A 25409-nucleotide genomic window follows, 5' to 3' on the forward strand; every position below is an offset into this window, starting at 1 on the left:
GTGGAGAAGCAAAGGGCTCAGGAGCAGAAAGTCAGGGATCAGGATAGAAATGACTCAAGGAAGTTAACTCAGCAACAACTGCAGCCCCAAAGGAGGTTGCAGGCAGTAATGGTGTCATCTGCTACCTCTCCACCCATGCAGGACCAGGGACCCCCGCCTGCACCTCAGGTAGTGAGAAGCTATGGCTATAGTTCACAGAACCAGGCGTCCAGGCGGCAGGCAGGGAATGGGCAATCAGGCCCACGGTTTACACAGGGACCGGGGAACGAACAACAGTTTCCCCGTTTCCACTGTTGGAACTGCGGCATGCAGGGACACAGGGAAATGAGATGTAGGCAACCATACCGTCCCGGCTCGGAGTATGGAAGACCCGTGCACCAGGGGGAGACAGGAGGGCCCCGAAACCAGGGGGGTAATCACTAGGGGTGCCCAGAGAATGCGACGGGGGGAAATCAAATGATTGTGGTTTCCAAGGGAGCTGAGCAAGAACCTATTCTGCAGGTCCTAGTGGAGGGCAAATTAACAGAGATGATGGCAGACACTGGAGCAGGTTTTTCCTGCATAAAGCAAAAATACGCCGCTCACTTACCCCAGTCTGGACAGTATGTTCGGACGGTCGGATTCTTGGGGAAAAACAACCGATAGCATATTACTCTAGAGCTCTTTCGCCGGTAGAGCAGGGTCTGCCACCTTGTTATCAGGCCCTGGCCGCCGCACATTTGATGTATGAGAAGGCAACGGCCGTGACAATGGGATATGACATTTGCATTTGGACACATCACAAATTGGCAAACTTGATTGAAAGAGGCAAATTTGTTCTGACCAGCCAACGGCAACAGGCTTACATGAGGCTCCTGCAGTACTCGGACGTTACGATAAAAACATGCCACGGCAGTAACCCGGCGGATCTGGTACCACTCCCGAGCGAGGGTCAACCGCATGAGTGTGAGGTGGAAGCGACAGGCTTTCGTGAAACTCCGTCCTGATTTGGGAGTCGACCCGCTCGCGATAGCAGAACTCTCACTTTTTGTGGATGGGTCCTGCTATCGGGAGGGGGAAAATTTAAGGTCAGGATACGCCGTCGTACAGTGCAAACCTAACGGAGAAACACTAACAAGAAAGGCCGGACAATGCATGCAACCATGTTCGGCCCAGCTTGCAGAACTAATAGCACTAACAGAAGCATGCATAATAGCTAAAGATCGCACGGTTAACATCTTTACAGACTCTGCGTATGCGCATGGCGTATGCCACCTATTCGCGGCCATTTGGAAGGCAAGAGGCTTTAAGAAATCGGACGGCTCACCGATCCTTCACCACAAGCAGGTTGTGGCGCTTATTCAGGCTGTAAAGTTGCCCAAAAGCATTGCTATCGTAAAGTGCCAGGCACACAGAAAAGACCTGTCCTTTGTGACGACGGGAAACAACGCGGCGGACGAGGCCGCGAAGGCGGCGGCTGCGGTGCCGTCCACGGCTGTTCTGATGTTTGCGGCCGAACTGACGACTGAGGTAACTGAGGATAATTTGAGTGATCTTCAGGACTCAGCCACGCAGGCCGAGAAACAGTCGTGGACGGAGAGGGGGGCTGTAAGGGGGGCAGATGGTCTGTGGAGGAGTCATAACGGTTTGATAGTCGCCTCCATCGATCTTCTGTCCTTAGTGATACCTGAGGCTCATGGTGTCGATCACTGTGGAAGAGCAGAGACCCTGAAACGAATCACGAAAATGGGATTTTGGTCCCCAAAGCTTCAGGCACAAATTGACGTTACACTAGCCAGGTGTTTAACATGCTTACAGGGCAATGTGCGCAAAGGAGTACCGACAGTGGCGGCTTACACACCCCTCCCTGAGGGACCATTCAGACATCTGATTATGGACTATACAGACATGATAACGCCAGTGCAGGGCAAACGATACCTCCTGGTAGTAGAGGACTGCTTTAGTCGCTGGATTGAGGCCATTCCATCTAAACACAAGAACGCGGACACAGTGATCAAGTTCCTGTGTCGCGAGGTCATTCCGAGATTTGGAATTCCCACGATATTACAAAGCGATAATGGCCGCGAGTTCATCGACAAGGTGGTTAAAGGGCTGATGCAGAAATTAGGTATAAGACAGCGCCTTTCCTGTGTCTATAGTCCCGGGTCGCAGGGGAAGGTGGAAAGGGCCAATCTGGTCATTAAAAACAAACTGTTGAAAATCTGTATGCAAACTAAGCTTAACTGGATTGATGCTTTGCCACTTGCTCTGATTAGAAGCAGCGTAAACCGCCAAACACAGCTAACACCGCATGAAATGCTTACAGGCCGCAGCATGCCAGCACCGCCATTTAGACACCTGGCTAGGGGCCCGGCATTAGATATTTTTGAGCAAGATCTGGAAAAATATCTTCAGCAAGTGACTAAAATACATGAAGCTGTGTTTCGACAGGAGCAGAGAAAGCGAAGGAGGCGGAGAAGGAAGCCACCAAACCGAGACTGATCCCTGGGGACTTGGTCTTCGTAAAGGTCCACAAGAGAAAGTGGTCATCACCCCGGAGAGAGGGCCCGTACGAGGTGATCCGATCGACTGGAACGGCAGTCCAAGTCAAGGGATCAGCGACCTGGTTCCACTTCAATCACTGCATAAAGGCCAGCGGCGATCTCTTGGGGGATACAATCGATCGCAGTTATGCAGAACCCGACATGGAGGGTCCGAGACGGCAACTGGAAGGTGCAGTGCCTGCTGATGCTCCCGCAGATGTTGGCAGCAGTGTGCGGACGGTCGGCCGGGCACAACGACGTCATAAAGAACCGTCACGGTCGACCCGTCCTTGAGGATGACGGGTTTGAGTGGGTAGGAGTCCCACGGGGTCCCGCTCAGGCTCAAGTACCAGCAGACTTTCATGACCAGGCTCAGAATCAGGCGCCCCTTTTCCCTCCATCGAGGAAGGGGGGGAGAAGATAAGACTACAACCAAACGGGGTGTTTCCCGTAGGACCGCAAGGGCATGTTTTTGATTTTGACCATTCCCCCGTTACAGGCGGGGATACTTACCATTATACTAACGAGCATCGGGTTGTGGGGGTAGATAGGAGAGTTGAGCCTGTCCCGAACCAATCACAGGGGACAGGGGTGAGGGGAAAAAGGGAGGTCAAGGACACTGAGTCGGAAGAGGTGGGGGGACAGGATATGTTCCAGAGGACAGCCGGAACGTTGAGGGACTCAGTGGGCTCACTCTGGGCCAAGTTGAGGGGTTTGCTTCCTTCCGGGGAACAAGATGGGGGCGACTATGACGATGACGAGGAAGACCCGGAGGCTGACCCGATGTATAGGGCGGCTTTAGGGAATGAGTGGTTTAAGTGGGTCCAGTACACGAGCGCGCAGAATCAGATAGAGGATTGTTATGTCTGCTCCAAGGCACGTCCGGATAGGCTGCTGGTGAAGGGCACGAAGTTCAGTTGGGCTCAGTGTGACAGGGACAGCGACGGGGTTGCCAATACCCAGAGGTGTCAAACTATGGCTGACCAAGGATTTCGAGTGCTTGCAAAAGGAGGGGACCCGGGATGTAGGGGAGGTGGCAGAGGGGCGGTGCACTACTATTTGGAGCATCACGACTAACTGTACGAAAGAAGGAAAGTGTGGACACGGGGTCGTGTTAAAGGGAGTGGATACCAACCCACGGCCTGTAGCTTGCCCTTTTCATGTCCAGGATATGGCACTGGCGGACCAATACTGGCTCTGCGGCGGTAGGAGGTTGAGGAATACACTTCCTTTAGATTGGTCAGGTAGATGTGCCCGGGTTCAGGCGATCATGCCAATGGTGGTCCTACCATTATCAGTGACGGAAGGACCTTCTGAGTCTCCTATCTCTCGAACGAAGCGTAGCTACAAGGCAGACCCAAGGGTGTATCTGGACAGCATAGGACAGCCAAGGGGCATTCCAGCCGAGTTCATGGCTAAGAATGAGATTGCGGCAGGGTTTGAGTCTATTCTGCCATGGATATCGGTCAATAAGAACACCGGGTGGATCAACTATTTGTTTTACAATCAGCAGCGGTATCTCAATTACACCGAGGAGGCGTTGGATGCAATGGGGGACCAGATGCACGCGACCAGTACGGTGGCGTGGCAGAATAGACAGGCTCTGAACTGGTTAATGGCGGAGAAGGGTGGAGTCTGTTCCATGTTTGGACAGTACTGCTGCACATTCATTTCGACGAATGTGGGGCCAGGGGGAAAGTTCTCCGAGGCCATGGCTAAGCTGAAGGATTTGAGGGAGGAATTGAGGGGGAATTCTGGCCGGAATGAAGAATGGTGGGGGAGTGGGGTGTTGGAAAGATTGGGACAGTGGGGAAGCATAGTGATGCAGACGGGGATATCCATCGGGGTGGCAGGGTTGATATTGGTTCTCCTTTTCTGTTGTGGTATGCCTCTCTTGGGTAGGCTGGTAACTTCACACGTAACGAGCCAAATGCTGATGGTGGGACAGAAAGAGATTGAGCCACAAATCGGGCCATATCCTCAGCTTTATGCTGCCTTAGAGGGAGACGAGGGGATAGAGGATTAGGGGTATGGTGAGGTAGGGACATTTTCTTTTTGTTGGTTCTTTCCTTTAAGAGTGACGGGGGATGGTCTGAGCGCAGTTTTGTTGGTTTATTCCTTTAACTAGGAATTTTAGTCTGATTTTCTAATGATCCTTCGGCATAGAGATTGCAACCATTGAAAATCATTGCATTGTTTTTTATTTTTTTATTATTTTTTGTTTATTTTACTTGTGGTCCTGGTCAAACCGGAATGGGAAGGGGCATCGGCAGAGTGTCGGTTCTGAGCCTGAGGAAGCATTGAGAAGAAGTGGTCGGGGGATCGGTTCTGGGGACTGGAGGGACAAAAGGGGGGGGCTAACGCAGTGGGCAAGATGGGCACCTCCCGTCGAAGATGGGGGGACACGTGGTGAGGTCGGTACCAGCGCCTCCCGTCCAGGCATGGGGACATGCTTCTACGAGGACTGGAGGTGTGGCGTGGTGGTTGCTGTATTGGCAAAATGTGACTTTTGGCAATACGGTGAGGAGACTATGGCGTGGGCATGGAAGGGGGGCTGAGCGATGGACACTGGGACTCAATGTTATGGGAGAGACAATGTCATTTTTTTTTGGGAGGGATGTTCTATGTTTAGTTCTGACGGTCAACTTCTCCTTTCCCTGATGAGAGTCGCGGTTTCCGGCCGGAACTGTGGCTCATTTGGTAAGCGGTGGAGGTTGGGGGGATTTGTCTGTCAGGTTAGGATTATAAATTTTTTTTATTTTTTTTTTTGATGTTTTATTGTTACTCTTGTTTTGAGCGGTTTTGTGTTTATTGTGAGAACGGTAGTCAGCTTTTGTTGGTCCGTTAGGGGTCCAGTGAATGAAGTAAGGTTTCTTGTTTAGTTAGACGTTCACATTTTCTTGGTTATATGATTTGGGTGGGACTAGGGATAGCCCCAAATGGGGGAATGTTGGGGAAAATGTGTATACGAGGGTGGAGGTAGGAAAGGGGTTAGTCTTGACTAGTTTAATATAGGTCAACTAGCAGGGCTCAAAGACACTAGGGCGACAGTCTGGCTGATGTTCTTAAAACAGCCTCAAGATAGTAGATGGACATTTCAGCACATCATATCGTGTGTTCTAATCTTGTGTCTTTTCTCTCTTACACATACACAGCACACACACACAGACACACACAGTCGCACAGACATACACACCGACACACACACACATTCCCTGTGTCACAATACACACATACAATACACACACGTCTGTACACAGACGCACACACACACAGACACACACACACATACACACACACACACACAAACACACATATCTCACTCTCTCTTCATGTTCTTAATGTTTTACATCATATCGTGTGTGGATATCATATCTTGCTTATCTCTCCTCATGTTCTCTCTCTCTCCAATGTTAAATCTACGTATCATCTTAATGTACGTCATGTCAGATCTGACATGATGTGACACGTCATCATATCTGTCATGGGGGCAGGACTGAGAGGGGATTTAGGGACAGGCAAAGGGTTCCAGGGGAGAGTGTTTTTGTTCAAGCTGTGGCGATCATCTTTGACCCATAGCTCTTGCTGTTAACAAACTTCTTTTCTTAAATAAATTACCTATTTGTTACAATTGGAAATATCGTCTCCTGCTGTGTCAAACAACCTTTCCACAACAGCAGAACTTGTGTATTGTGCATTTATTCTTTGTGTGTAATCTTTTCTATGTGGGTGGGAAATATGGAAATAAACATTTAAGAACAAAGGTGACACCTACTAATACTTAGCTATCCCTTATTCCATAAGCTAAGGTGAGCGCTCGTGTATGCCTTGCTTTGATGTCAAAGGAATGCGATATGGACCCTATGCAATTTGCATACAGGCCAAACCGGTCCACTGACGATGCGGTCTCCCAAGTACTGCACAGCACCCTCTCTCACCTAGACTGCCAGAAGGGGGGCTATGTGAGACTGTTGTTCATTGACTACAACTCAGCGTTCAACACCATAGTCCCCACACACACACCACTGAGGATAAACAGGGCTACCGTGGACAGGGTGAGCAGCTTCAAGTACCTCGGGGTCCACATATCAGAGGATCTGACATGGACAACACACATAGACTCAGCCGTAAAGAAGGCGAAGCAGCGCCTCTACCACCTGAGACAGTTAACACTTTTGAGTGCCAGGAGGGGGCGCACAATGTAGCGCTTGAGTGCCAACGCTGTAGTCAATGGGAGGGCGAGCACATTTGCGAACGCATAAACTATATCTTAAATTATGGCTATGTGTCTAATACGCCCGTCGCTTATCAATGACTTGTTTGCAGTCAACACTGTCGAAACGGATTGTTTTTTAATCTGTACATTTCCGTTTTATACCATTTTGAAAAAACGCTTGTTTTTTTAAATTTCCAGAAAAAAAGGTGATTCTGCAGAAATCGCGCTTTAGTGGAATACACATAATTTTTTTGCCTATTTATGAATCGTTTTCAAATAAACGCTAGATTATAGATAGTATATGTGTACTTATGCACGCTAGAGAAGCGGGCTGAAAAATCGATTATCTTATTTCCTGATCAGCACACACACACACACACATATGGGACACGCTGAGATATAGGTGAAAAAAACTCTGATTGTCCCAAGACTGGTAAAATAGATTCCTTACCTCAGATCAGATGTTCTCCAAAAAGATTATTCTAATTCCTGATCGCCATTCCAAATATCGATTGCGTTTATTGATCCAACGCTGGGTACTGGAAACACATGGGATCGTCTCCGGTTACATGCCTGACAAGTAAAATGTGGATTCCGGACTCTTTTTTTCCCATCCATTTCATTCAGTCCAATCCAATGGGTGCAATACCATCCGGAGAGACGATAGGGGGTGGTATTTTCCCTGTTCGAGCTCAGATAGATCCCCACTGGTAAGGTGAGGCTAGATTGATGAAAAATTAGTGGAAATTGATAATAAAAAAAAATAACGATTAAATAACGAGATTTCTCGTTTCTTGGCACTCAACGCATGGCATGAACTAACGAGATTTCTCGTGGCTGGCACTCAGTGTTAAGGAAGTTCTGAGTATCTGGGAAGATACTCCAGTCCTTCTACTCCGGAGCTGTAGAGAGCATCTTGACTGGAAACATCACTGCCTGGTATGGAAACAGCACGGCACAGGACAAGAAGGCCCTACAGACAGAGTGGTACTCTCAGCTGAGCGTACTACGGGTATTGCACTACCACCCCTGCAGGTCTTATACAAGAGGTGCAAATCCAGAGCCTGCAGAATAATGAAAGACCCTCACCAACCCAACAACAGCCTGTTCCAGCTGCTGCGGTCAGGCAAACGCCTGCGAACACCAGCAACTAGGACAGAGAGACTTCGGCTCAGCTTCTTCCCCCAGGCCACCAGAGTCTTGAACACTGAACTCTCCACACACAAGCACACACACTGTATACGCTCACACACTAGCAGTCACTTTAACATGAACACACACATGCTGCACACGCTCACACTTATGGTCACTTTACACAATGAAAGGTCACTTTAAAAAAAACAAGAACGGGAGTGGTTCTTGTATAGTAAACAGATGGATAGCAAGCTAGCATAAGGACACAGTATAACTAGATTGTATAGTATAGCATTGTATAGTAGTGTACATAAGACCCAGTGCCTCATCCGTAGCTAACAGTGTATTGCACTATCACAGGACCTAGCATGTCTTACCATGCTTTTGTAAAACTCATGTACATATACCTGATATGCCTTTACTCTTATTACTTGTATTATTGCACAAATGTCGCATTCTCATCCTATTGGATTCTTATTATTGTATTATGCACAATCGTTGCGGCCAAGACCCCCCCGCATTTCACTATATACTTTTATGCCGTGACAAATAAAACTCTTGACTTGACTTGAATAAGGGCTGTATGGGTATTTCCCATGTTTGATCCAGTGGACCCCTCCTATCAGACGCCCTTTGTTGAATTAGATTAATGGCATCTCAAGAACACCGGTCCTTCACCTACAGCCTGGGACCCAGTCACATTCAAACATACCAGTACCCTAATCAAAGTGTGGGACCCACCAGAGACGAGCGTGCGACTCCTTTTTGAGAGATGCTGACCTACAGTTACACCTACAGCATTTCAGCAAACTAATTCATAAAGTCAAGGCTGCTGGGACGGCTGACACTGCTGGGTTGAATCAGCCCCCTTCAGCAGTTCAGAAAGCAAGTTGTATCAATAGTTCAAGTGCCAAAGGAATGGCTGACAGTATACTGGCTTCTACCGGCCTGCTCTGCAGTTCAGAAATAACATTTATACCAACAAGCGGATGCTGAAAGGGGAACAGACTTGAAACGTATGCTCAGAAGTTCATTGATTACATATGACTAAAGGGATGTCAGATCCTGCCAGCTTGAAATGTCTGATGATTCACAACAGGTGAATCATTTTCTGTCCCCTTTTATCCTTGAGATATAAAAAGTTGAATTAAATCACAAGTTGTGTTTACATTTATTGGTATTATTTACATATTGTGATATATGTGCTGTATGCCAGTTTCTGTTGTTTGGTTTTAGATGTTTGTTTTTAGGTCAGGAGCATAATGTGGGAGCCTTCCTGAGGCAGGCCATCTACTCTCAGGAAGGGTTTCCCTTGGCCATAGGTGGACAAAGACATTGGTTTTCAGTCACAACCCTCCTTCAGCAGCTTTTGTTATACTGTAACCAAATCCTGCCTCTGTCTGTTGTTTGGCTTGGGTATGTAGGGCAGAGACTAGAAAGCTTGGTCTATTTGGGACCAAAGAGTTCTATTATAGATTTGGAATAGATAGGTATTTCCTTGTTGGCATTTTGACCTAAATCCTATTACTCTGAACTGCCCCTCATTTTGACAATTGCCTTTTAGTTTACTATACAAAAAACATAATCATAAAGCATGTTGAAATTAGACAACAACTCACACAAGTTATATGAAGGCAGTAGTTTTCATACAAGACAACAATATGCCATCTATGGATGATGGGTAGGCCCGTAGCCTATAGCCTGTGCGCTGTGTTTATTCTGCATCTCACGTTCTTGCCTGCGTGCGCCACAGCGCTGGTTGCCGCGCATGGTGACGCGCCTGTCAACTGCCACCGCTCAAGAAGGAAACTCCTCCCCGTACACAGCGCGCCCTGTCGCCTTTTCACTCAGCGCAATGGTTTCGTGGATAATCTCTAGACTTGTGGTGTAAGTAATTTTTTTAATCACATGTTATATTATTTATAGTTTAAGAGAGTAGCAAGCAAAAAAAAATACTATTTGTCAGTCATTGGCGATTAAGTTGATCTTTGACCAGGTGCATGGGGAGCTGCTCCAAAGCCTTATTTCTAAGGATAATCAGCCGTGACTCGGAGGTTTGAGACGAACGGTTCTCTATTGAACTGCAATGCATTTTTCTTTCTATACGATGAGTGTTTACCATTTCAGCAGGGATATCAGCTATGGATATATGCATGTTTCTTTAACTGATTCCCAAAGAATTGCTTCACATGTATTATGCTTTCCATGTGTATTTCCCTTTCCAGACAAAGAGGTGACGCGATTGACTAAATTATCTATATTATTTATAAGCTAATGGACTGCTGATGCAGTTGTCTATCATCTATTTTTTAAATAAATTAAAAAATAAATACTGTAGCCTACGTCTGACGGACATAAAATGTAAATCACACCCGTTGGTGGTGTGACTGAATTAGCTTTCTGGAGCAGAGCAGCTGTGAGTGTGCAGCTATTTTGTTTTTTTTATGTCCTGACAGTCCTGTATTGGGAAAACAAAGGGATGGGTCGTAGTCAAATTACAATGCTAGTGCAATAGCCTACTAAATTGTTCATATATATTCATATCAATGTATAGGCGACCAGAAATCTATGAGATTACATTCATAACTGTATTGGACAGTTGTATTGGCACACATTCTATGTCACCTCAGATTGCGTAGGCTAATAGCCAACCGAACCGTTAAAATAGTATGGCTACGGTATAGGTTTAAATTAATTAAATTAAATTTAGATTACAATATCCTGTTACATTATGCGACGGTCTTGGAGCTCATGCATGGCATTCGCCTTATAACCTTGTCATTTAAATTTTAGACGACCTATTCAGGATATCCCGTTTCGAATAGGAACGCAATGGCAGTTTTATCCGGGGTGTATTTATTTATTTTGTGTATGCCTAAACGCCACAATGACACCATTATCAACAGGCAAGACAAACATGGTGCAACCCTATGTGGGTCAGTAATTCGAGCAGGTCACACTAACAGCTGTCGCCTAGCTGTTGCACTTCAAGAGGGTCCTGTCTCTGAAAGTAGCTTACTAAGTGGCACCTCAATAATAATACTGATATTGCAGCAATAAATGTTTATTAATAGCACAAGTGTTGCCGGAATTGGCATGATTTGGACATATCCATTTGTCGGGCCAAATTAATCTGAGTGTCTGTACAATTGTGGCATTTGCGCATGCATTAATTTAACCCTTTTCTCTAGAAGGTCCATGTGCACTTGGGTGGAAGGCGCGCGTGTGTGTGTTTGTGTGTTATTTTCTTCTGACCTTTCATTAGTCTTGCCATTGCCATGTATATCTCAGAAGATAACTAAACTGACCCACTCTTCTCTGTCCTCCAGGCTTGTGTTCGGTACACTATATCCTGCATACTCATCATACAAAGCTGTCAAGTCAAAAGATGTGAAAGAATATGTGAGTACATTGTTCTTACTGTAAGTCATGATGATGATGATTATCATCACACAACATTACACTAGATCTATTTTAGGAATCCTGCATCATCCTGCATCGATCCTAGAGGCAAATCTTTCCTGTGACAAAATGGCATCCAATGTAATAAAAAAAGTCAACCAACAAACAAGATTATTGTACCGGATCTCCTCTCTGGTAAACAAGAATACCCTGAAGACTCTGGCAGGAGCACTCATTCAAGGGTACTACGACTATGCTTGCACCTCATGGTACCAAAGCACCTCAAAGGCGCTAAGAAACTAAATGACAAACATCTCAAAACAAACTGGTCAGACTACTGCTTGACCTTACTCCTAGAACCCACCTCACCCCTGCCCACTTTGACAACAACCATATAGCTTAGAGTAGACGACAGAGTACAGCAACTTTGAATGGGCCTGGTCTACAAGATACACTACACGACTAAGATACCCTTGTACATGTCAAAATACTTCCCAAAGGTCAGTGAATACCACGACCACAACACCAACGCAACCCCCTCCAATGTACAATAAATGTCCTATTAACCCTCATGTCGTGTTAGGAATTGGCACCACTGACCGTTGTTAGCAGGTCAATGTTGACCCGGGGTCTAACTCAGTCCTGACTACTAAAAAGAAAGGAGTATCACTCAATATAGTTAATACTACATCCTAACTAACATTAGATTTCAAATCAAAATATGCATTCATAACCATATAATCCCATTGTAATTTGATTTTATGGCCCCCGAGACACATCATGTCCCTTATTTTTAAGATGAAAATGAGGTTGTTCAATCATAATATACTAAATGTGAAACCCATAGATAATAATGTTTTCTGACTATAATAGAACAATATTAGAAAATAACTTCTGAAAAAAAGTTTAGTATATTTATTATTATTTTATTTATTTATATTAAGTATTTTTATAGTATAGTTTTACCTTGCCGGGTCAAGAATGACCCTAACACCACAGTCGTACCTTTTTTTCTGCAGATACCTTCAGAATTTTCAAAAAACATAGTTTTGCTGTGCTTATATATGTGTTGTGGAGGATATCATAAAGCCTTGTTCTAATAAAATCAACTACATGGTAGTTATTACATATTATAACCTTGAAACGGGTCGCTGGAGACCCTAACACCAGTAACCAAGTAAGGGACCAAGTAAGGTCAGCTTCCCCCGTATCAAACCGGCCCTTTCTGTCGGGGTCCCCCCTTGGGTGCGATTGCCTCGTTGGTAGTGTCAGGGTGCGATATCCCGGCTCTGCGAGACGCCCTGCTCACGCGGTTGGCGAGTCCAGGGTTGGCAACGCACAGCGGGTGGGACAGGGCCGCCTATCTACGGTTCCTGGCGGACCAGCGCCAAGTGGCGGCCGGTGCGCTTTGGGATTACCATCGCATATGGCTACAGCAGTGCCATATGTCGAGGTGGATGGGGAGAACGCTGAGGCGAGGACTTGTGTTGCAGTTTGCACAACCCCACCCTCTGTTTTCAGGTTTGGTACAGACCCTATTGTCAGGGTCAACAGCGGTGACAGCTCTGGCCGACGAGATCCAATCTCTGTTGGCGAAGCAAGCCATCGTCGTGGTCCCAAAGGTGGACGCGATGCGTGGCGTCTCCTCCCGGTATTCTCTGGTGCCCGAGAAATGAGGGGGGGGGGGGGGGGGGGGGGGGGGGTGTCAGACCTGTACTGGACCTGTCCCATGGAAGGTTCAGAATGTTGACCGTCTCCCACCTGTTAGACGCTGTCAGGTGGGGGACTGGTTCACCTCCATAGACATGTAGGATGCGTATTCGCATCCCGATCTTCCATCCTAGGGCTTACCTACGCTTCCTTTGCAGGGCTTAGCGTACGAGTACCAGAGGCTGCCGTTTGGCTACTCTCTGGCTCCCCGCATCTTCACCAAGTGCGTGGTGACCGCGCTGGGGCCTCTGCGTCGTTCTAGTCCTTGGCCGGTCAGGGTAGATTGCCAGGTCTCATACCAGGCAGGTGGTGTCTCGCCAGCCTGGGTTTTGCTGTAGACTGGAAGTAGAGTACTCCTCTTCCCGGTCAACGGGTTGAGTACTTGGGCTTTTTCTAAGCTCAAGGTCTATATGGGCATCCCTCTCAGAGAGTGGTTGGTTCTCGGCGCCCTCGGGAGGTTCCGTCCTAGGACGGTTACGGCGCTGTCCGTGATGCGCCTGCTGCTGTGGTCCCTCTTGGCCTCCTCTTCATGAGGAGGATACAGAGGTGGTTTTTTCCAATATGGAAATGGACCCGGTGAGAGACATGTGGAAGCGGCTGAAGGTTCCCATGTCAATACTGGGGGACCTCGTCCTCTGGGGAGGGCCTGGTGCCCTCACCAGCGGGGTCCCCGTGGGCAGCAGGCTGTCACATGTCACAGTCTTCACCGACGCCTCCCTCATGGGATGGGGGGGGGGACGTGTCGGGCCAACGCAGTAGGGGGCAGCTGGCAAGACCATGCTGCCCGGTCTGCGCTACATTCAATGTGTTGGAATTGAAGGCTGTCCTTCTGGTCCTCAAACGGCTCGGCCACCTTGTGGTGGGCAGGCATGTTTTGGTCAGGACGGACAACACGACAGGGAGGAGTGCGCTCCCCCCGTCTGCACCGGGCGGCAGTCGGGCTCTGGCTATGGGCGTTCTCCATCTGCGCTGCCTGAGGGCTCTCCACATCCCCGGCAGGGAGAATGTGGGTGCAGGTGTGATGTTGCGGGACGGTCCTCACTCTGACGATAGTCGGGCAGGTCTGGGACCGATTCCGTGGCCGTCCGGGATTCTGTATGCATTCCCCCCCTTACACCTGATAGCCAGTGCCGTCTGGGAGAAATGCGAGGCCCTGTGCAAGATTTAAACGCGAGGCCCCCCCCCTAAAGATAAAAAATAAAATAATAATAATAATATAATAAAAACAATATATATATTTATTTTTATAATATATATATATTTTTTGTGCATACAGTCAACGTATTCTTAAATAATAGCGCTGCCCGAGGCTGGGCATACAGTCAACGTATTCTTAAATAATAGCGCTGCCTGTACAGTCGTACACCTGGCAGTAACAGGGAAAATGCATAAAACACCCCTGGAACCTGATAAACAAGCTTAAAGCCAGGTTAATTTTTCAAGCACGACATGCAGATTTGCAGTTTTGCCTTATTTGAATCGAACTCTATAAGCTTAGTACACACGTCACAAACTGCACGATGCAACACACCGAGTGAGAGAGAGAGAGACAGAGAGAGACCGAGAGAGCGAGAGAGAGAGAGAGCGCGAGAGAGCGAGAGAGAGAGAGCAAGAGAGAGAGAGCGAGAGAGCAAGAGAGAGAGCAAGAGAGAGAGCAAGAGAGAGAGCGTGAGAGAGAGAGCGCGAGAGAGAGAGAGAGAGAGAGAGATCCACGGCGGGAACAGAATAGATTGCATTAAAAACTCACCCTAACGCAGAATCAGGTCCAAGAGGAAGGAGACGACCGTGGAGATGACAAAGTTCACCAGTCCCATGATATTGTCCCCCCCGTTGGGATGAACTTGGGAGTCTGTTCCTAGTTTATCTGCCACACGTTAGCACTCGATAACGTAGCTAACGCTAGCTAGCTAGGTTAGCTAACGCTAGTTAGCTGTCCCTGCCTTTAGCTAAGCTACTAGCCGACATGGCTAGCTTGACTGAACATTCTAACACGCAACAACTTTCATCTTCAGTCCATCTGCCGAACGTCCTCTTCGTCTTGGCATAACCTAATCACTATACTTGGTATTGATAAGCTTACGGCACGCGGCATTATTTCTTCTGCTCCGATGCTGCACATTTGGTTTTCAAAAGTAGGATGCTCTTGGCCAAGACAAGACTGAATAGACCCCGTACCTGTACCCCCTCCCCTCGTGGATAATACCGGTCTTCTTCACATCTCTCTACCGACTACCAGACCGACGCCAACCAGCTCCCCCTAGTGTTAGTCCTCCCACAATGCTTTGCACAAAAGTAAACGGGTCATTGAATGAAACCAATAGTATATCTTCAGAGCCGCAGAGCCCGGAACACTATTCTACAAACGTGTCTAATGTGAAATATATAAGCATGTAAGCAAAACTAGATTTTAGGTCTGTGATGGAAAGTGATTGTTAACATTCTATTTATTTTTATTAAAAAAATAATAATAATAAAAAAAAGAAAGAAAAATAATAATAATAAAAACGTTTTTTTTTCTCGCGAGGCCCCCCTTCTCGCAAGGCTCTGTGCGACCGCACTGCTCGCACGCCCCTAGCGGCGGCCCTGCTGATAGCTCAGCTGTTGGGGCGGGTGCGTCGGGAGCGCCGGACTTGGTCCTGGTCGCGCCGGGCCGGGGCTCAGCTGTGTGGTCCCCGGCCCTGATTCAGTTCTTGGTGGCCCCGCCGTGGCCTGTTCCGTGGTCACTGCTGGCCCTCTCTCAGGCACGCGGAACTCTGTTCTGCCTCCTGTTCTGGGGCAGCCTCTAGGCTTGGCTGCTGACAGTGTGAATCTGGTGGGGATGCGTCTTGACTATTCTGTGGTTAACGCTATCCGGTGCGCGCACGCTCCGTCCTCTACCTCGGCTTACGCTGGGGAGTGGTGTATGGTCGAGTGTGGGGGCAGAACATTGTTCAGCCACCCTCTCGTGGAACATTCCTGCTTGGCGCTCGGCGTCTCAAGCCTGTGGAACGTTCTCTGTCTCCGAGTGGGACCTCCAACTGGTCCTGGGCCGGTTGTCGGAGGCCCTGTTTGAGCCTCTTGAGCAGGCGTCATTGGATCAGCTGTCTTTGAAGACCGCATTCTTTTTGGCCATCACCTCCGCTAAGCACGTGGGTGAGCTGTGTGCTCTCTCGGTGCGGCCTGAGTGCCTGTCTATTCGGCCGATAGTGGTGCGACTCTGAGTCTTCCAGTCTTCGTGCCAAATAATATCCGGAGCTCTTTTCGCTCCAGGGATATTGTGGTTCAGGCGTTCGTCCGCCTCCTCACGCTAGTGAGTTGGAGGCGGGCCTTCACCTGTCGTGTCCTGTCCGTGCACTGGGGGTTTACCTCAGGACTCGGGCTCTCAGGGCTTCCGTTCGACTGTTTGTTTGTTACGGTGGCCCTTGCGCGGGTGAGGCGCTGTCCAAGCAGCACCTGTCACATTGGTTGTGCGGGGGCGTTGCCTTTTGCTGCACGTTGGCTGGACAGGTTCCCCCTCGGGCTGCTGCCCTGTTAGGGGGGGCATCGGTGGAGGACATCTGTGCTGCGGCCTCCTGGTCCTCCCCGGGTCCCTTCGTTAAGTTTTACCTCATGGACATGACTGGGGGTTCTGTCTCCCAGGCGGTTCTGAGGTCTGGGACCTCTCCTGCGTCCCGCTTTTTGGTGGGCTAGCAGGGGTGTGTAGGTGTGTGCCACAGGGTGATGTGTCACACGTGGTCCCGCCTGTGCTGTGCGTTTTTCAGGGGTCTCTGGTTCCCCCTTTTTCGCACTTTGGTGGAGTTGACTGCCTCCCCCCCCTTCGTGAGGACGGGCGGTGGACGGGACTCCCCTCCTCCCTGGTTGGGGCTTACGGGCCCTCAGGGGGTACACTTGTCGGGCCACGCGTCTGCTCTGCCCCATATCTCATAATGGCGAAGAGCGAGACGCGATGGCCAGTATGATAATATAACGAAAGGTTATCCTATAACCTAGTTATATGAATACTGGCTGAGCGTCTCGCTCTTAGCGCCCTGAGGTCCCTTGGTTGGGTTTTCAGTGTTGGAAACTTTTTCTGAGGAAGGTAGAGTGTGACCATGTCCGGCGTCATATAGTGGGACGCAGGGGCGCGGCCTGGTCACGTGCATGTGAGTGCAATTGTTTGTTTGTGAGCACAGTAGGTGCTAGGAGATAAGAGATATCTCATAATGGCGAAGAGCGAGACGCTCAGCCAGTATTCATATAACTAGGTTATAGGATAAATCTATACCGAACACTGTGACCTCATTTTCTTCTTCTAAATTACATGCTATACTATGTTATTTGATACTATCTTGTCTCTGGAGCGTAACAGTAAGAAGCATTTTGTATGAAAGTATTCTGTACTTCTGTATGACAACTATTAAAGAAACTTAAACTTAACCTTTCGTTAACCCCCCCCACCCAGCCTACCGAACCCCCCCCACCCCACCGCCTACAATGTACAGTTCCCCCCCCCACCCCGCCTACCCAACCCCCTACCCCCCCCACCCCACCACCTACAATGTAGTTTCCCCCCCACCCCACCCCACCTACCCAACCCCCCCCCCTCCACCCCTCCTACCTACCTCCTACCCAGTACCAACCTCCTCCAATGTACAGTTTCTTCGTCAAATGTATACTCTCTTTTTTAGACTCTTCTTGTATCAAAAACAGTACTGTATTTGTAAATCTGGCATGTCATAAATGTATAGATGTAGCAGTACTGTCTATCTGTATGTCATGTAGATCATATATGTGATGATGAATTGAAAATGGGGGACCCTGATGTAAACAAGACGAAAGTCTTTCTCTGGTCTGCATCCCCTTAACAATTGTGTGTATTGAGCTGTACTGTATTGTACCCATTCTGCAATCTGTTAAAAAAAATCAATCAATCAGACTTATGCTATTCTTCGTGATGATGATGACAATGAAGATCCTGATGATGAAGATAATGATGATGATGATGATGATGATGATGATGATGATGATGATGATGATGATGATAATTCCTTCATTGTCTCATTTAATTTCCAGGTGAAATGGATGATGTATTGGATAATATTTGCCCTGTTCACCAGTGTGGAAGTATTCACAGATATGTTGATTTGTTGGTAAGTTATTATTTATAAACTCTCTTATAGGCCTATGGGCAATATACCGATATTTATCCTTTATTGTCTATCTCTGTGTTATCGCACCATGGGATTTTTTATATTGTGAATCGTAACACAACATTTTGTTGTCTAAATTAATTAGATGTAAATACTAGCCTATTAAGCTTAATTAATAGATAAAGATGTATTGTCGACGTCTTTATCTCAAAATGTTATTAGTCATCTGAAATATTTCTCTGAAATCCCAAGTGTCAACATGGGGGAAAACAAGCCATGTGACTGATTCTAAAGCTTTGTTTTATTTATTTTTTTACTAATGACCTCATCATGTTGCATCTCCACCCGCAGGGTTCCTTTCTACTATGAGCTGAAGATAGCCTTCGTGGTGTGGTTACTGTCTCCTTACACTAAAGGGTCCAGTGTGCTGTACAGGAAGTTTGTTCATCCCACGCTTTCCTCAAAAGAGAAGGTGAAATCACTGTTGCTTGGTGTAATTCAAGGCAGGGCTTATAGATTAAAGTGTTGTTTATATGCCCTGTTGAAATTAGAATTAGTATTTCAATGGCTCAGTTATATAAGGTACAAAAGGGCCTCTGTGTGCACTTTTCCCTTCACAAGCTTCCAGTGGACAGCGGTGTGGACAGACAGGAGGAAGGAAATGTCCGGGTCTTCTTCCCCGGTGCTCCTTTCCTTTTGACTTTATTCCTGTGTCAGGAAACGCGTCAGAGTTGAACGTTTCACCAGCCAACACACAGTTATCTGATGAAAGATGTAAACAATGCCGATTCATAAACACTGTCCACAGGTGAACTCTTTTACATGTGGAATTTGGAAAACAATGTATAGTCACATGTTTATCTGTCCCATTACAAAACATGGCATTGTCTTAACAATGGGTTTGTCTTTCCTGAAACCTGTCGAGAGTCGGAAGGTGAACATGTATGATTTTCCTCCTCTCTGCCAGGACATCGATGACTATCTCTGCCAAGCCAAGGACAAAAGCTATGACACCCTGGTGCATTTTGGGAGGAAAGGGCTCAATGTTGCAGCCACAGCTGCGGTCATGGCCGCGACAAAGGTAGTGCTGACTTTGAACATTTGATTGGTTCTGACCTGTGGGGGTCCGGCAGAGTGATGTTTTTCTGCCTTTTACATTGTGAAGAATTCAGCTTTTACTCTCTGTAGAGGATGTGTATGATCCAGTGTGTAGTATGTAGTAGTATGATATTTAGAAATTGTAGAATGTAAAAAATGTAAAAAAAAAGAATACACATATATTCTTTTATAGTTAGCTAAATTATTAATTGGTAAATTTGATAATTACCCAATTTTGGATGTGCTTTCCTTTTGACCTTGAAACTAAATTGAATGCCCGACATGATCCCATTCCAGAGCCAGGGAGTCCTGACCGACAGACTGAGGAGCTTCAGTATGCAGGACCTGTCTTCCTACCAGTCTGACCCCATAGACACCGACTCCGTCACCACTCAGCCTGCAGCAACGCAGCACCGGTCCAGACCCATGATGCGCAGCAAGTCCGAGGGTTACAGCAAGGGTGAGACTGTTGTAGAGATACACCACGCTGTACTACTAGACAGCAAAGCATAGGAAGTCACAACGGGGGGTCAGTTCATTATTGAACAGGATATCTTTCAAGGTTAATAAATGTTTTTGTTTGTTGCATTGTTCATTTTGGTGACTTTGTAAAGTGCCTGTGTCCTTTACATAAGCAACACTATTATATATGTTTCTGCCTTCCCGTTTAACGCCAGTACCTTCATTTTCCTCCCAACCCCTAATCTGCCTTCCTGTTTGGGACAGTCTCTAGCTGCAGGTCGGGCCCCACAGTCTGCCTTCCTGTTTGTCACAGTCTCTAGCTGCAGGTCAGACCCCACATGGCAGACAGGCAGACTGAGTTATAACCATTATTTACAAGTTCCACTGGTAGAAAGAATGGTTTTCAGGAAACTGTTTTCAAAACTATTAATTTGTGTCAAGATTAGTAATCCCCCCCCAAAAAAAGAAAGAAAGAAAGAAAGAAAGAAAGAAAGAAAGAAAGAAAGAAAGAAAGAAAGAAAGAAAGAAAGAAAGAAAGAAAGAAAGAAAGAAAGAAAGAAAGAAAGAAAGAAAGAAAGAAAGAAAGAAAGAAAGAAAGAAAGAAAGAAATGGAATTGTTCTTTACATCATATTTTGTTGATGATGCACTTATCCTTGACATAGCACCACTTTTACATTTGATAGAAACCTCTCTAGGAGATGAGGTATGGCATTATCATTATTATTAGTATTATTATTTATCATTTAAAAAGGAACACAATTTTCTGAGTGGATATATGTGGTGTTTATGTTACAACATAGTGGAAATGGATTCAGCGATCAGCTTCCCAACACTCTAAAGAAGAACAGTACTAAGATTTATGGAAGGCCCTTTGATCATGATGTTGTGTTTTGGCTTCGGTTTTGCATGGCGTATTCTGCACGAGACGGTGATGCAGTCGAGTGGACGTAATAGAGCAGACTGACGAGGGGCACGCGAGATCAGACCGTGGGGCTTGTTTGTGTTTTGAGAGAGGGGGGTCTTGTTTGGGGGCGAGGCTAGCCTTTATCTTCCTCGTCAGATGGTCTGCTCTGTGCAATGATCGGGCTTCTATGAGACATGAACGTCCATAACCCTGCAGAGACTTAAATCAGTAGCAGCATTTCAGCAATTACGGTAATATATTTGGCTGTGGTTTTCAGTGGAGTTGGCCAAGAATGGTATTCGTGTGTGCAAGCCTGTTTCTTCATTCCTCCGTGCCATCCCTTCTCACGGTGCAGGGCAGGACTTTGACATGACTGACTATGAAGTGTTGGCTGTGGACCGTTGTGCCATAGAGGAGCTGCTGTCCCAGCCTCTTTTGCCTTCCGAGTCCCTGACGGAGTATACAGTCCTCTCACTCTCCCCGACCCCCGAGCCCTCTCCATCATCCACACCTTCTCCGCCCTCCACACCTTCTCCTCCGCCCTCCGCACCACCCTCCACACCACCCCCCTCACCCCCAGCTACCCCAGAGCAACCCGAGGAGGTGGAGAAAGGGGTGCTTAAAGCATCGTGCTCACCACAGCTCAGGCTGATTAAGAGGAAAGCTCCTGAGGTACTGCCTGTAAATATGGCTGCTTCTAACTGCCTCTGTGGTGTGGTGATTAACACTCTGAGTCACTAATGGTAGTGATGTAGGCTACATTTAACTGACTCATCATCATGGACTCGATGCCATTAACGGGGCAAATTTCTTTATTTTTGGGGGGCAGTAGCAACTTAAAATTTGCATATGTAGAATGGAAAATGTGTGCAATGAATTCATGCTTTTGATTTGGATCCCTGTTGCATGTTTGCAGTGTTTGGCAATGAGGTTGTGAGGAGGACATGTATAATGAATGTCAGAAGGGGATACATGTATGGATATTTCTCATTGCATGTCACAGTTAACATGACCTGACTCTTTAACACATTCAAAGTAAGGATATTGCTCAATTTCCAGTTCTGTTTTCTCTACCATGCACGTTGGCAAATATTTCTAAATTCCATGTCAATTTATTTGGCATGTTAAATTTTGCACATAATTTCACACACATCCAAAAACTCTGAACAGTCTTGCACACATTCAGTTATTGAGAGTCAATTAGTTTGAATATGGCCACCAGTGATGTCATTGGGGACATTGAATAAAAAATGAATAATTACAACTCAATGAAATCAAGGTATTGCTATTTTTTCATAAACATAATTTCTTGGAGCTGTAATTAACATAACAAGGATTCAATGTCCCCGATGACATCACTGGTGGCCATATTCAAAATGAATTTACTCTCTTCTTTTTTTGATCCACTTTTTCTCCCATTTTCTATATTTTCTCCCATCCCAATTTCGTATCATCCAATTCAACCCTCCCCTGTCACGGACGCTGTTTCTTGCCTCCCACAAGCCGGCTGCAATGTGGACTAAGTCATACATAGCACAAGTCCCCTCCGGTACTTGAGGTAACAGCAGTCGCATCTTTTCACCTGCGCAGCTCGATCTCTCAGTGGCGAGGAGTAACGCGTGGGAGAGGCTCACGCTGCCCCCGACACTTCCTGATTCTACTGCACAGGCGCACCAACCGACCTGTAGGAGTCGCTGTCCACAACGCCCGATCCCCACCCATCAGTTTCCCACCCCCTAATACGGCCAATGTGTATTAGTATTAACGACCAGCTAAACTGAAAGCAAATGTGGAGCGCTGGGCTCGAACTGACGAGCCCACCGTCTCCAGCATTTCGTGGCGAGCGCCTTGCCCACTACGCCACGTAGCCGCCCAAAAAATGAATTTACTCTCAATAACTGTCAAATAAATGAATGTGTGCAAAACTGTTTATAGAGCTTTTGGATGTGTGTGAGATTATGTGCATGAAGTGCCCCTTTAATTTAAAACTGCATTCCAAAATAAATCAACTAGCATAGTCTCATCGATGCACTATGCAGCTAACTAACCCCCACCGTCTTTCTTTTGTCTCTCCCTCTGTCCCTCCCTCCTCCTAGCCTCCTCCTAGAGTCTTGAGGTCTCTCACAAGATCCAGGCGTGTCATTTCCTCAAACAATGAAGCCATGTGAAACAGTGTCCTCCAAGACTATACTTCAGCTGCCTTCGCTGCCAGGAAAAGAAGATGGGATGAAAAGAAAAAATACAGTATGGCCAAAAGCTTGTATGTATAAAGCAGCCTTGTTTTAGAATAAGGTATAACCAAAGTGACTTATGACGCCTCTATATATACACATATATGGCACATGATGAAAATAGTAGGTTATGGCTGGCTGGTGACACAGTAGTAGCAGGACACAAGAGTGAATGGGGTCCATGCTGACTGACCTTTTGAGTTTAATTCGTGGGGATTTCTTTTTTTTTTAATCATGTTTTTGGTAGATTTGATTGTTTTTACTACCGGGCAGTCCGGTAGAGAGAGAGAGAGAGAGAGAGAGAGAACGGGAGACAGAGCAGGGGGAAGACATTCAGCAAAGGACGCCGGGTCCGGGAATCGAACCCAGGTCGGCCGTGCCGCAACCCAGCACGTTACATGGTTCGCCACTTGAGCGCCGATTCGCGGGGATTATTGAATATGTTTTGTATTTATGTACAGTTTGTGTGGTTGTCATTTGACTGCTTTTATATCATGTTATTTTGGGAGACCATCGCATGTACGTATGTTTCTCCAGTCATTAGTCTACTGGCATTTTATTAAACAGAATGTATTGTTGTGACTGAATATTGTGGCTGGCATTGTCAGTGACATAGTCGTCGTCATCGGGGGAATGTGTTGCAAAGCCAAGGATCAAAAGTAAAGACTGCATGTAACCCCTTCTCTCACTCTGGTCTGTAGAGCTCTGAGCTAATGCAATCTGCACCGACAATTTCTCACTAGTACATAGTATTCAGATATATGTTCAGTCAAGTAATTAGTCCAGAACATAATCTAATGAGGTTACTTACTACCCTGTTGGCAATGGAAAAAGTCAGCAGTATGATAGAATTGTATATTGTCTTTACCTCTGCAGAAAAGCCTTAAAGAAAAATATTGGGGGGAAAACATCACACATTATATTTCCACAGGTAACCATACTGTATATGTACGTATGACTAATGCCAGGCTAACACAACTTTATTCTTTATTTTTTACACTTTGCACTATTAAAATGACAGTTACTGCCCTCAGTACACAGAAATGGCCAAAAACTATAACAATTTCCAACTGAATATAATCATGACTGATTTAACTTCATTGTTGTCTATCTTCTGTGTGATATCAATTGGTGTGTGTGCAATTATTACATCATTAAAATGTTATCACAAAGAAGGAAGATACAGCAACAGAATTATTCTTAGTGGAATAGAGTTATTTTGACAATCTAATGTCCTGTCGCGATTTAAGGCCTACAGCATATCAAGTGTGTTATTTCATTCATATTCAAAATAATCACATTAGGAACATGTTACTTTCAGGTGACAGCACACACTACGTGTTTAAAAGTAGGCTGTTGATCAATTTATTAGATATAAGATATAAAAACAGTTATTTTTCCATGTGTGAAATCACTGTGTAAATATTCTGCTGTCATCGGAGAGACTCTAGACCCAAGGTTCTTACTTTCTACTAGCTTCCTGGGTTTTTAATGCAAAAATATGTAAGTGACTGCATCATGTTTAAAATCTTACATGTAGTTATTGAGAGGTGTTTTGCCAAAAGCAAGAGGTTGATACACTTGTGTCTTTGTACGTTATGTACAGTATATTCACTGAGCCTGAAATCTTCTCTGCAACATTTTTACACAATGTATCACTGTGTCTGGGTGGTTGGCATTTGAGCAGCAGAATTTTAGCTGTCTGTATTAAATATATATATATACAGAAGTCTGAGGTTTGAAATGAAAGCTTCTCAGGTACTACAATCGTATTGTTTACACATCATTCACTCTAATGTTGTAGATACACTTGTTATGCACATGAGATGTCCTTTTAATGGGTGAAGGACAAAAAGAAGAGCAGAAAAATGCCTGCCTGTGGTAATCTGTGTTGCAACATTACTGGTTTCAGTGTTCGTGTTGAAATGTGATTTCCTTCTGTTCGAATACTATACGAAGTAAAACTGAGAAATATACAATATGATGTTCCTATGTAGCAGAGAGACGCATCATTGCATGATGTTTATTAGTTTGTATGAACAGGACTTTTTTTTTGTGTGAAGCAGTTCTTGGACTTATTGGATGCGTTGGTGATTTCTTTTTTTGTCTTATTATGCAAATACAAGAGTCCATTCACAAGATATCATTGATATTGATAATGATGGCAGGCCAGAATCTCAACAAACATTCAACCTTATTGATTGTGAACTAAGCAAAAAAAAAGAAAAAAACTGAAGGAGTGATGTGATTAAACAACTGATTATCAGATCATCTTGGTCTTTACATTTCAGTCAAGTACCTTTGTTGGTAAGTTGACAGAGGGCCATTAAATATGAAGTAAACTTTGACACTTGTTTGTATGTTTGTCTCTACACACTCACTTCAAAGACCAGTTCAAACTTCAAAGCATGCCATACGTACATACTAGGATATTTCTTATTGTGAAGACAAAGTGACAACCCACAACATTTACAGCAGCCAACAGTTATTATAAGGTGCAGTATATTTGCACTCACAAGTCTAATACAAATAAACTTACAGCCTTGTATTAAAGGGATAGTTCAGATCTTTGGAACCCGAGCCATATTTCTGACTTACAAATGATGATGTTAACCAGTAGA

At 45.9% G+C, this 25409-nt stretch overlaps 1 protein-coding gene across 1 annotated transcript; it reads left to right on the forward strand.

Annotated features, from left to right (window-relative positions):
* The first annotated feature begins 9714 nt into the window (after positions 1 to 9714).
* Positions 9715 to 25079, forward strand: reep1 (receptor accessory protein 1). The gene is made up of 7 exons (XM_084311003.1): positions 9715 to 9759; positions 11202 to 11274; positions 18016 to 18092; positions 18444 to 18564; positions 19060 to 19173; positions 19488 to 19650; positions 22654 to 25079. Exons 1-7 carry the CDS (start codon positions 9728 to 9730, stop codon positions 22662 to 22664), a joined length of 591 nt encoding a protein of 196 aa, XP_084167129.1. The 5' UTR covers positions 9715 to 9727; the 3' UTR covers positions 22665 to 25079.
* The last annotated feature ends 330 nt before the right edge of the window (positions 25080 to 25409 follow it).

The sequence above is a fragment of the Notolepis coatsorum genome, assembly GCF_963971535.1.
Source record: "Notolepis coatsorum genome assembly, chromosome: 3".
Taxonomy (NCBI): domain Eukaryota; kingdom Metazoa; phylum Chordata; class Actinopteri; order Aulopiformes; family Paralepididae; genus Notolepis; species Notolepis coatsorum.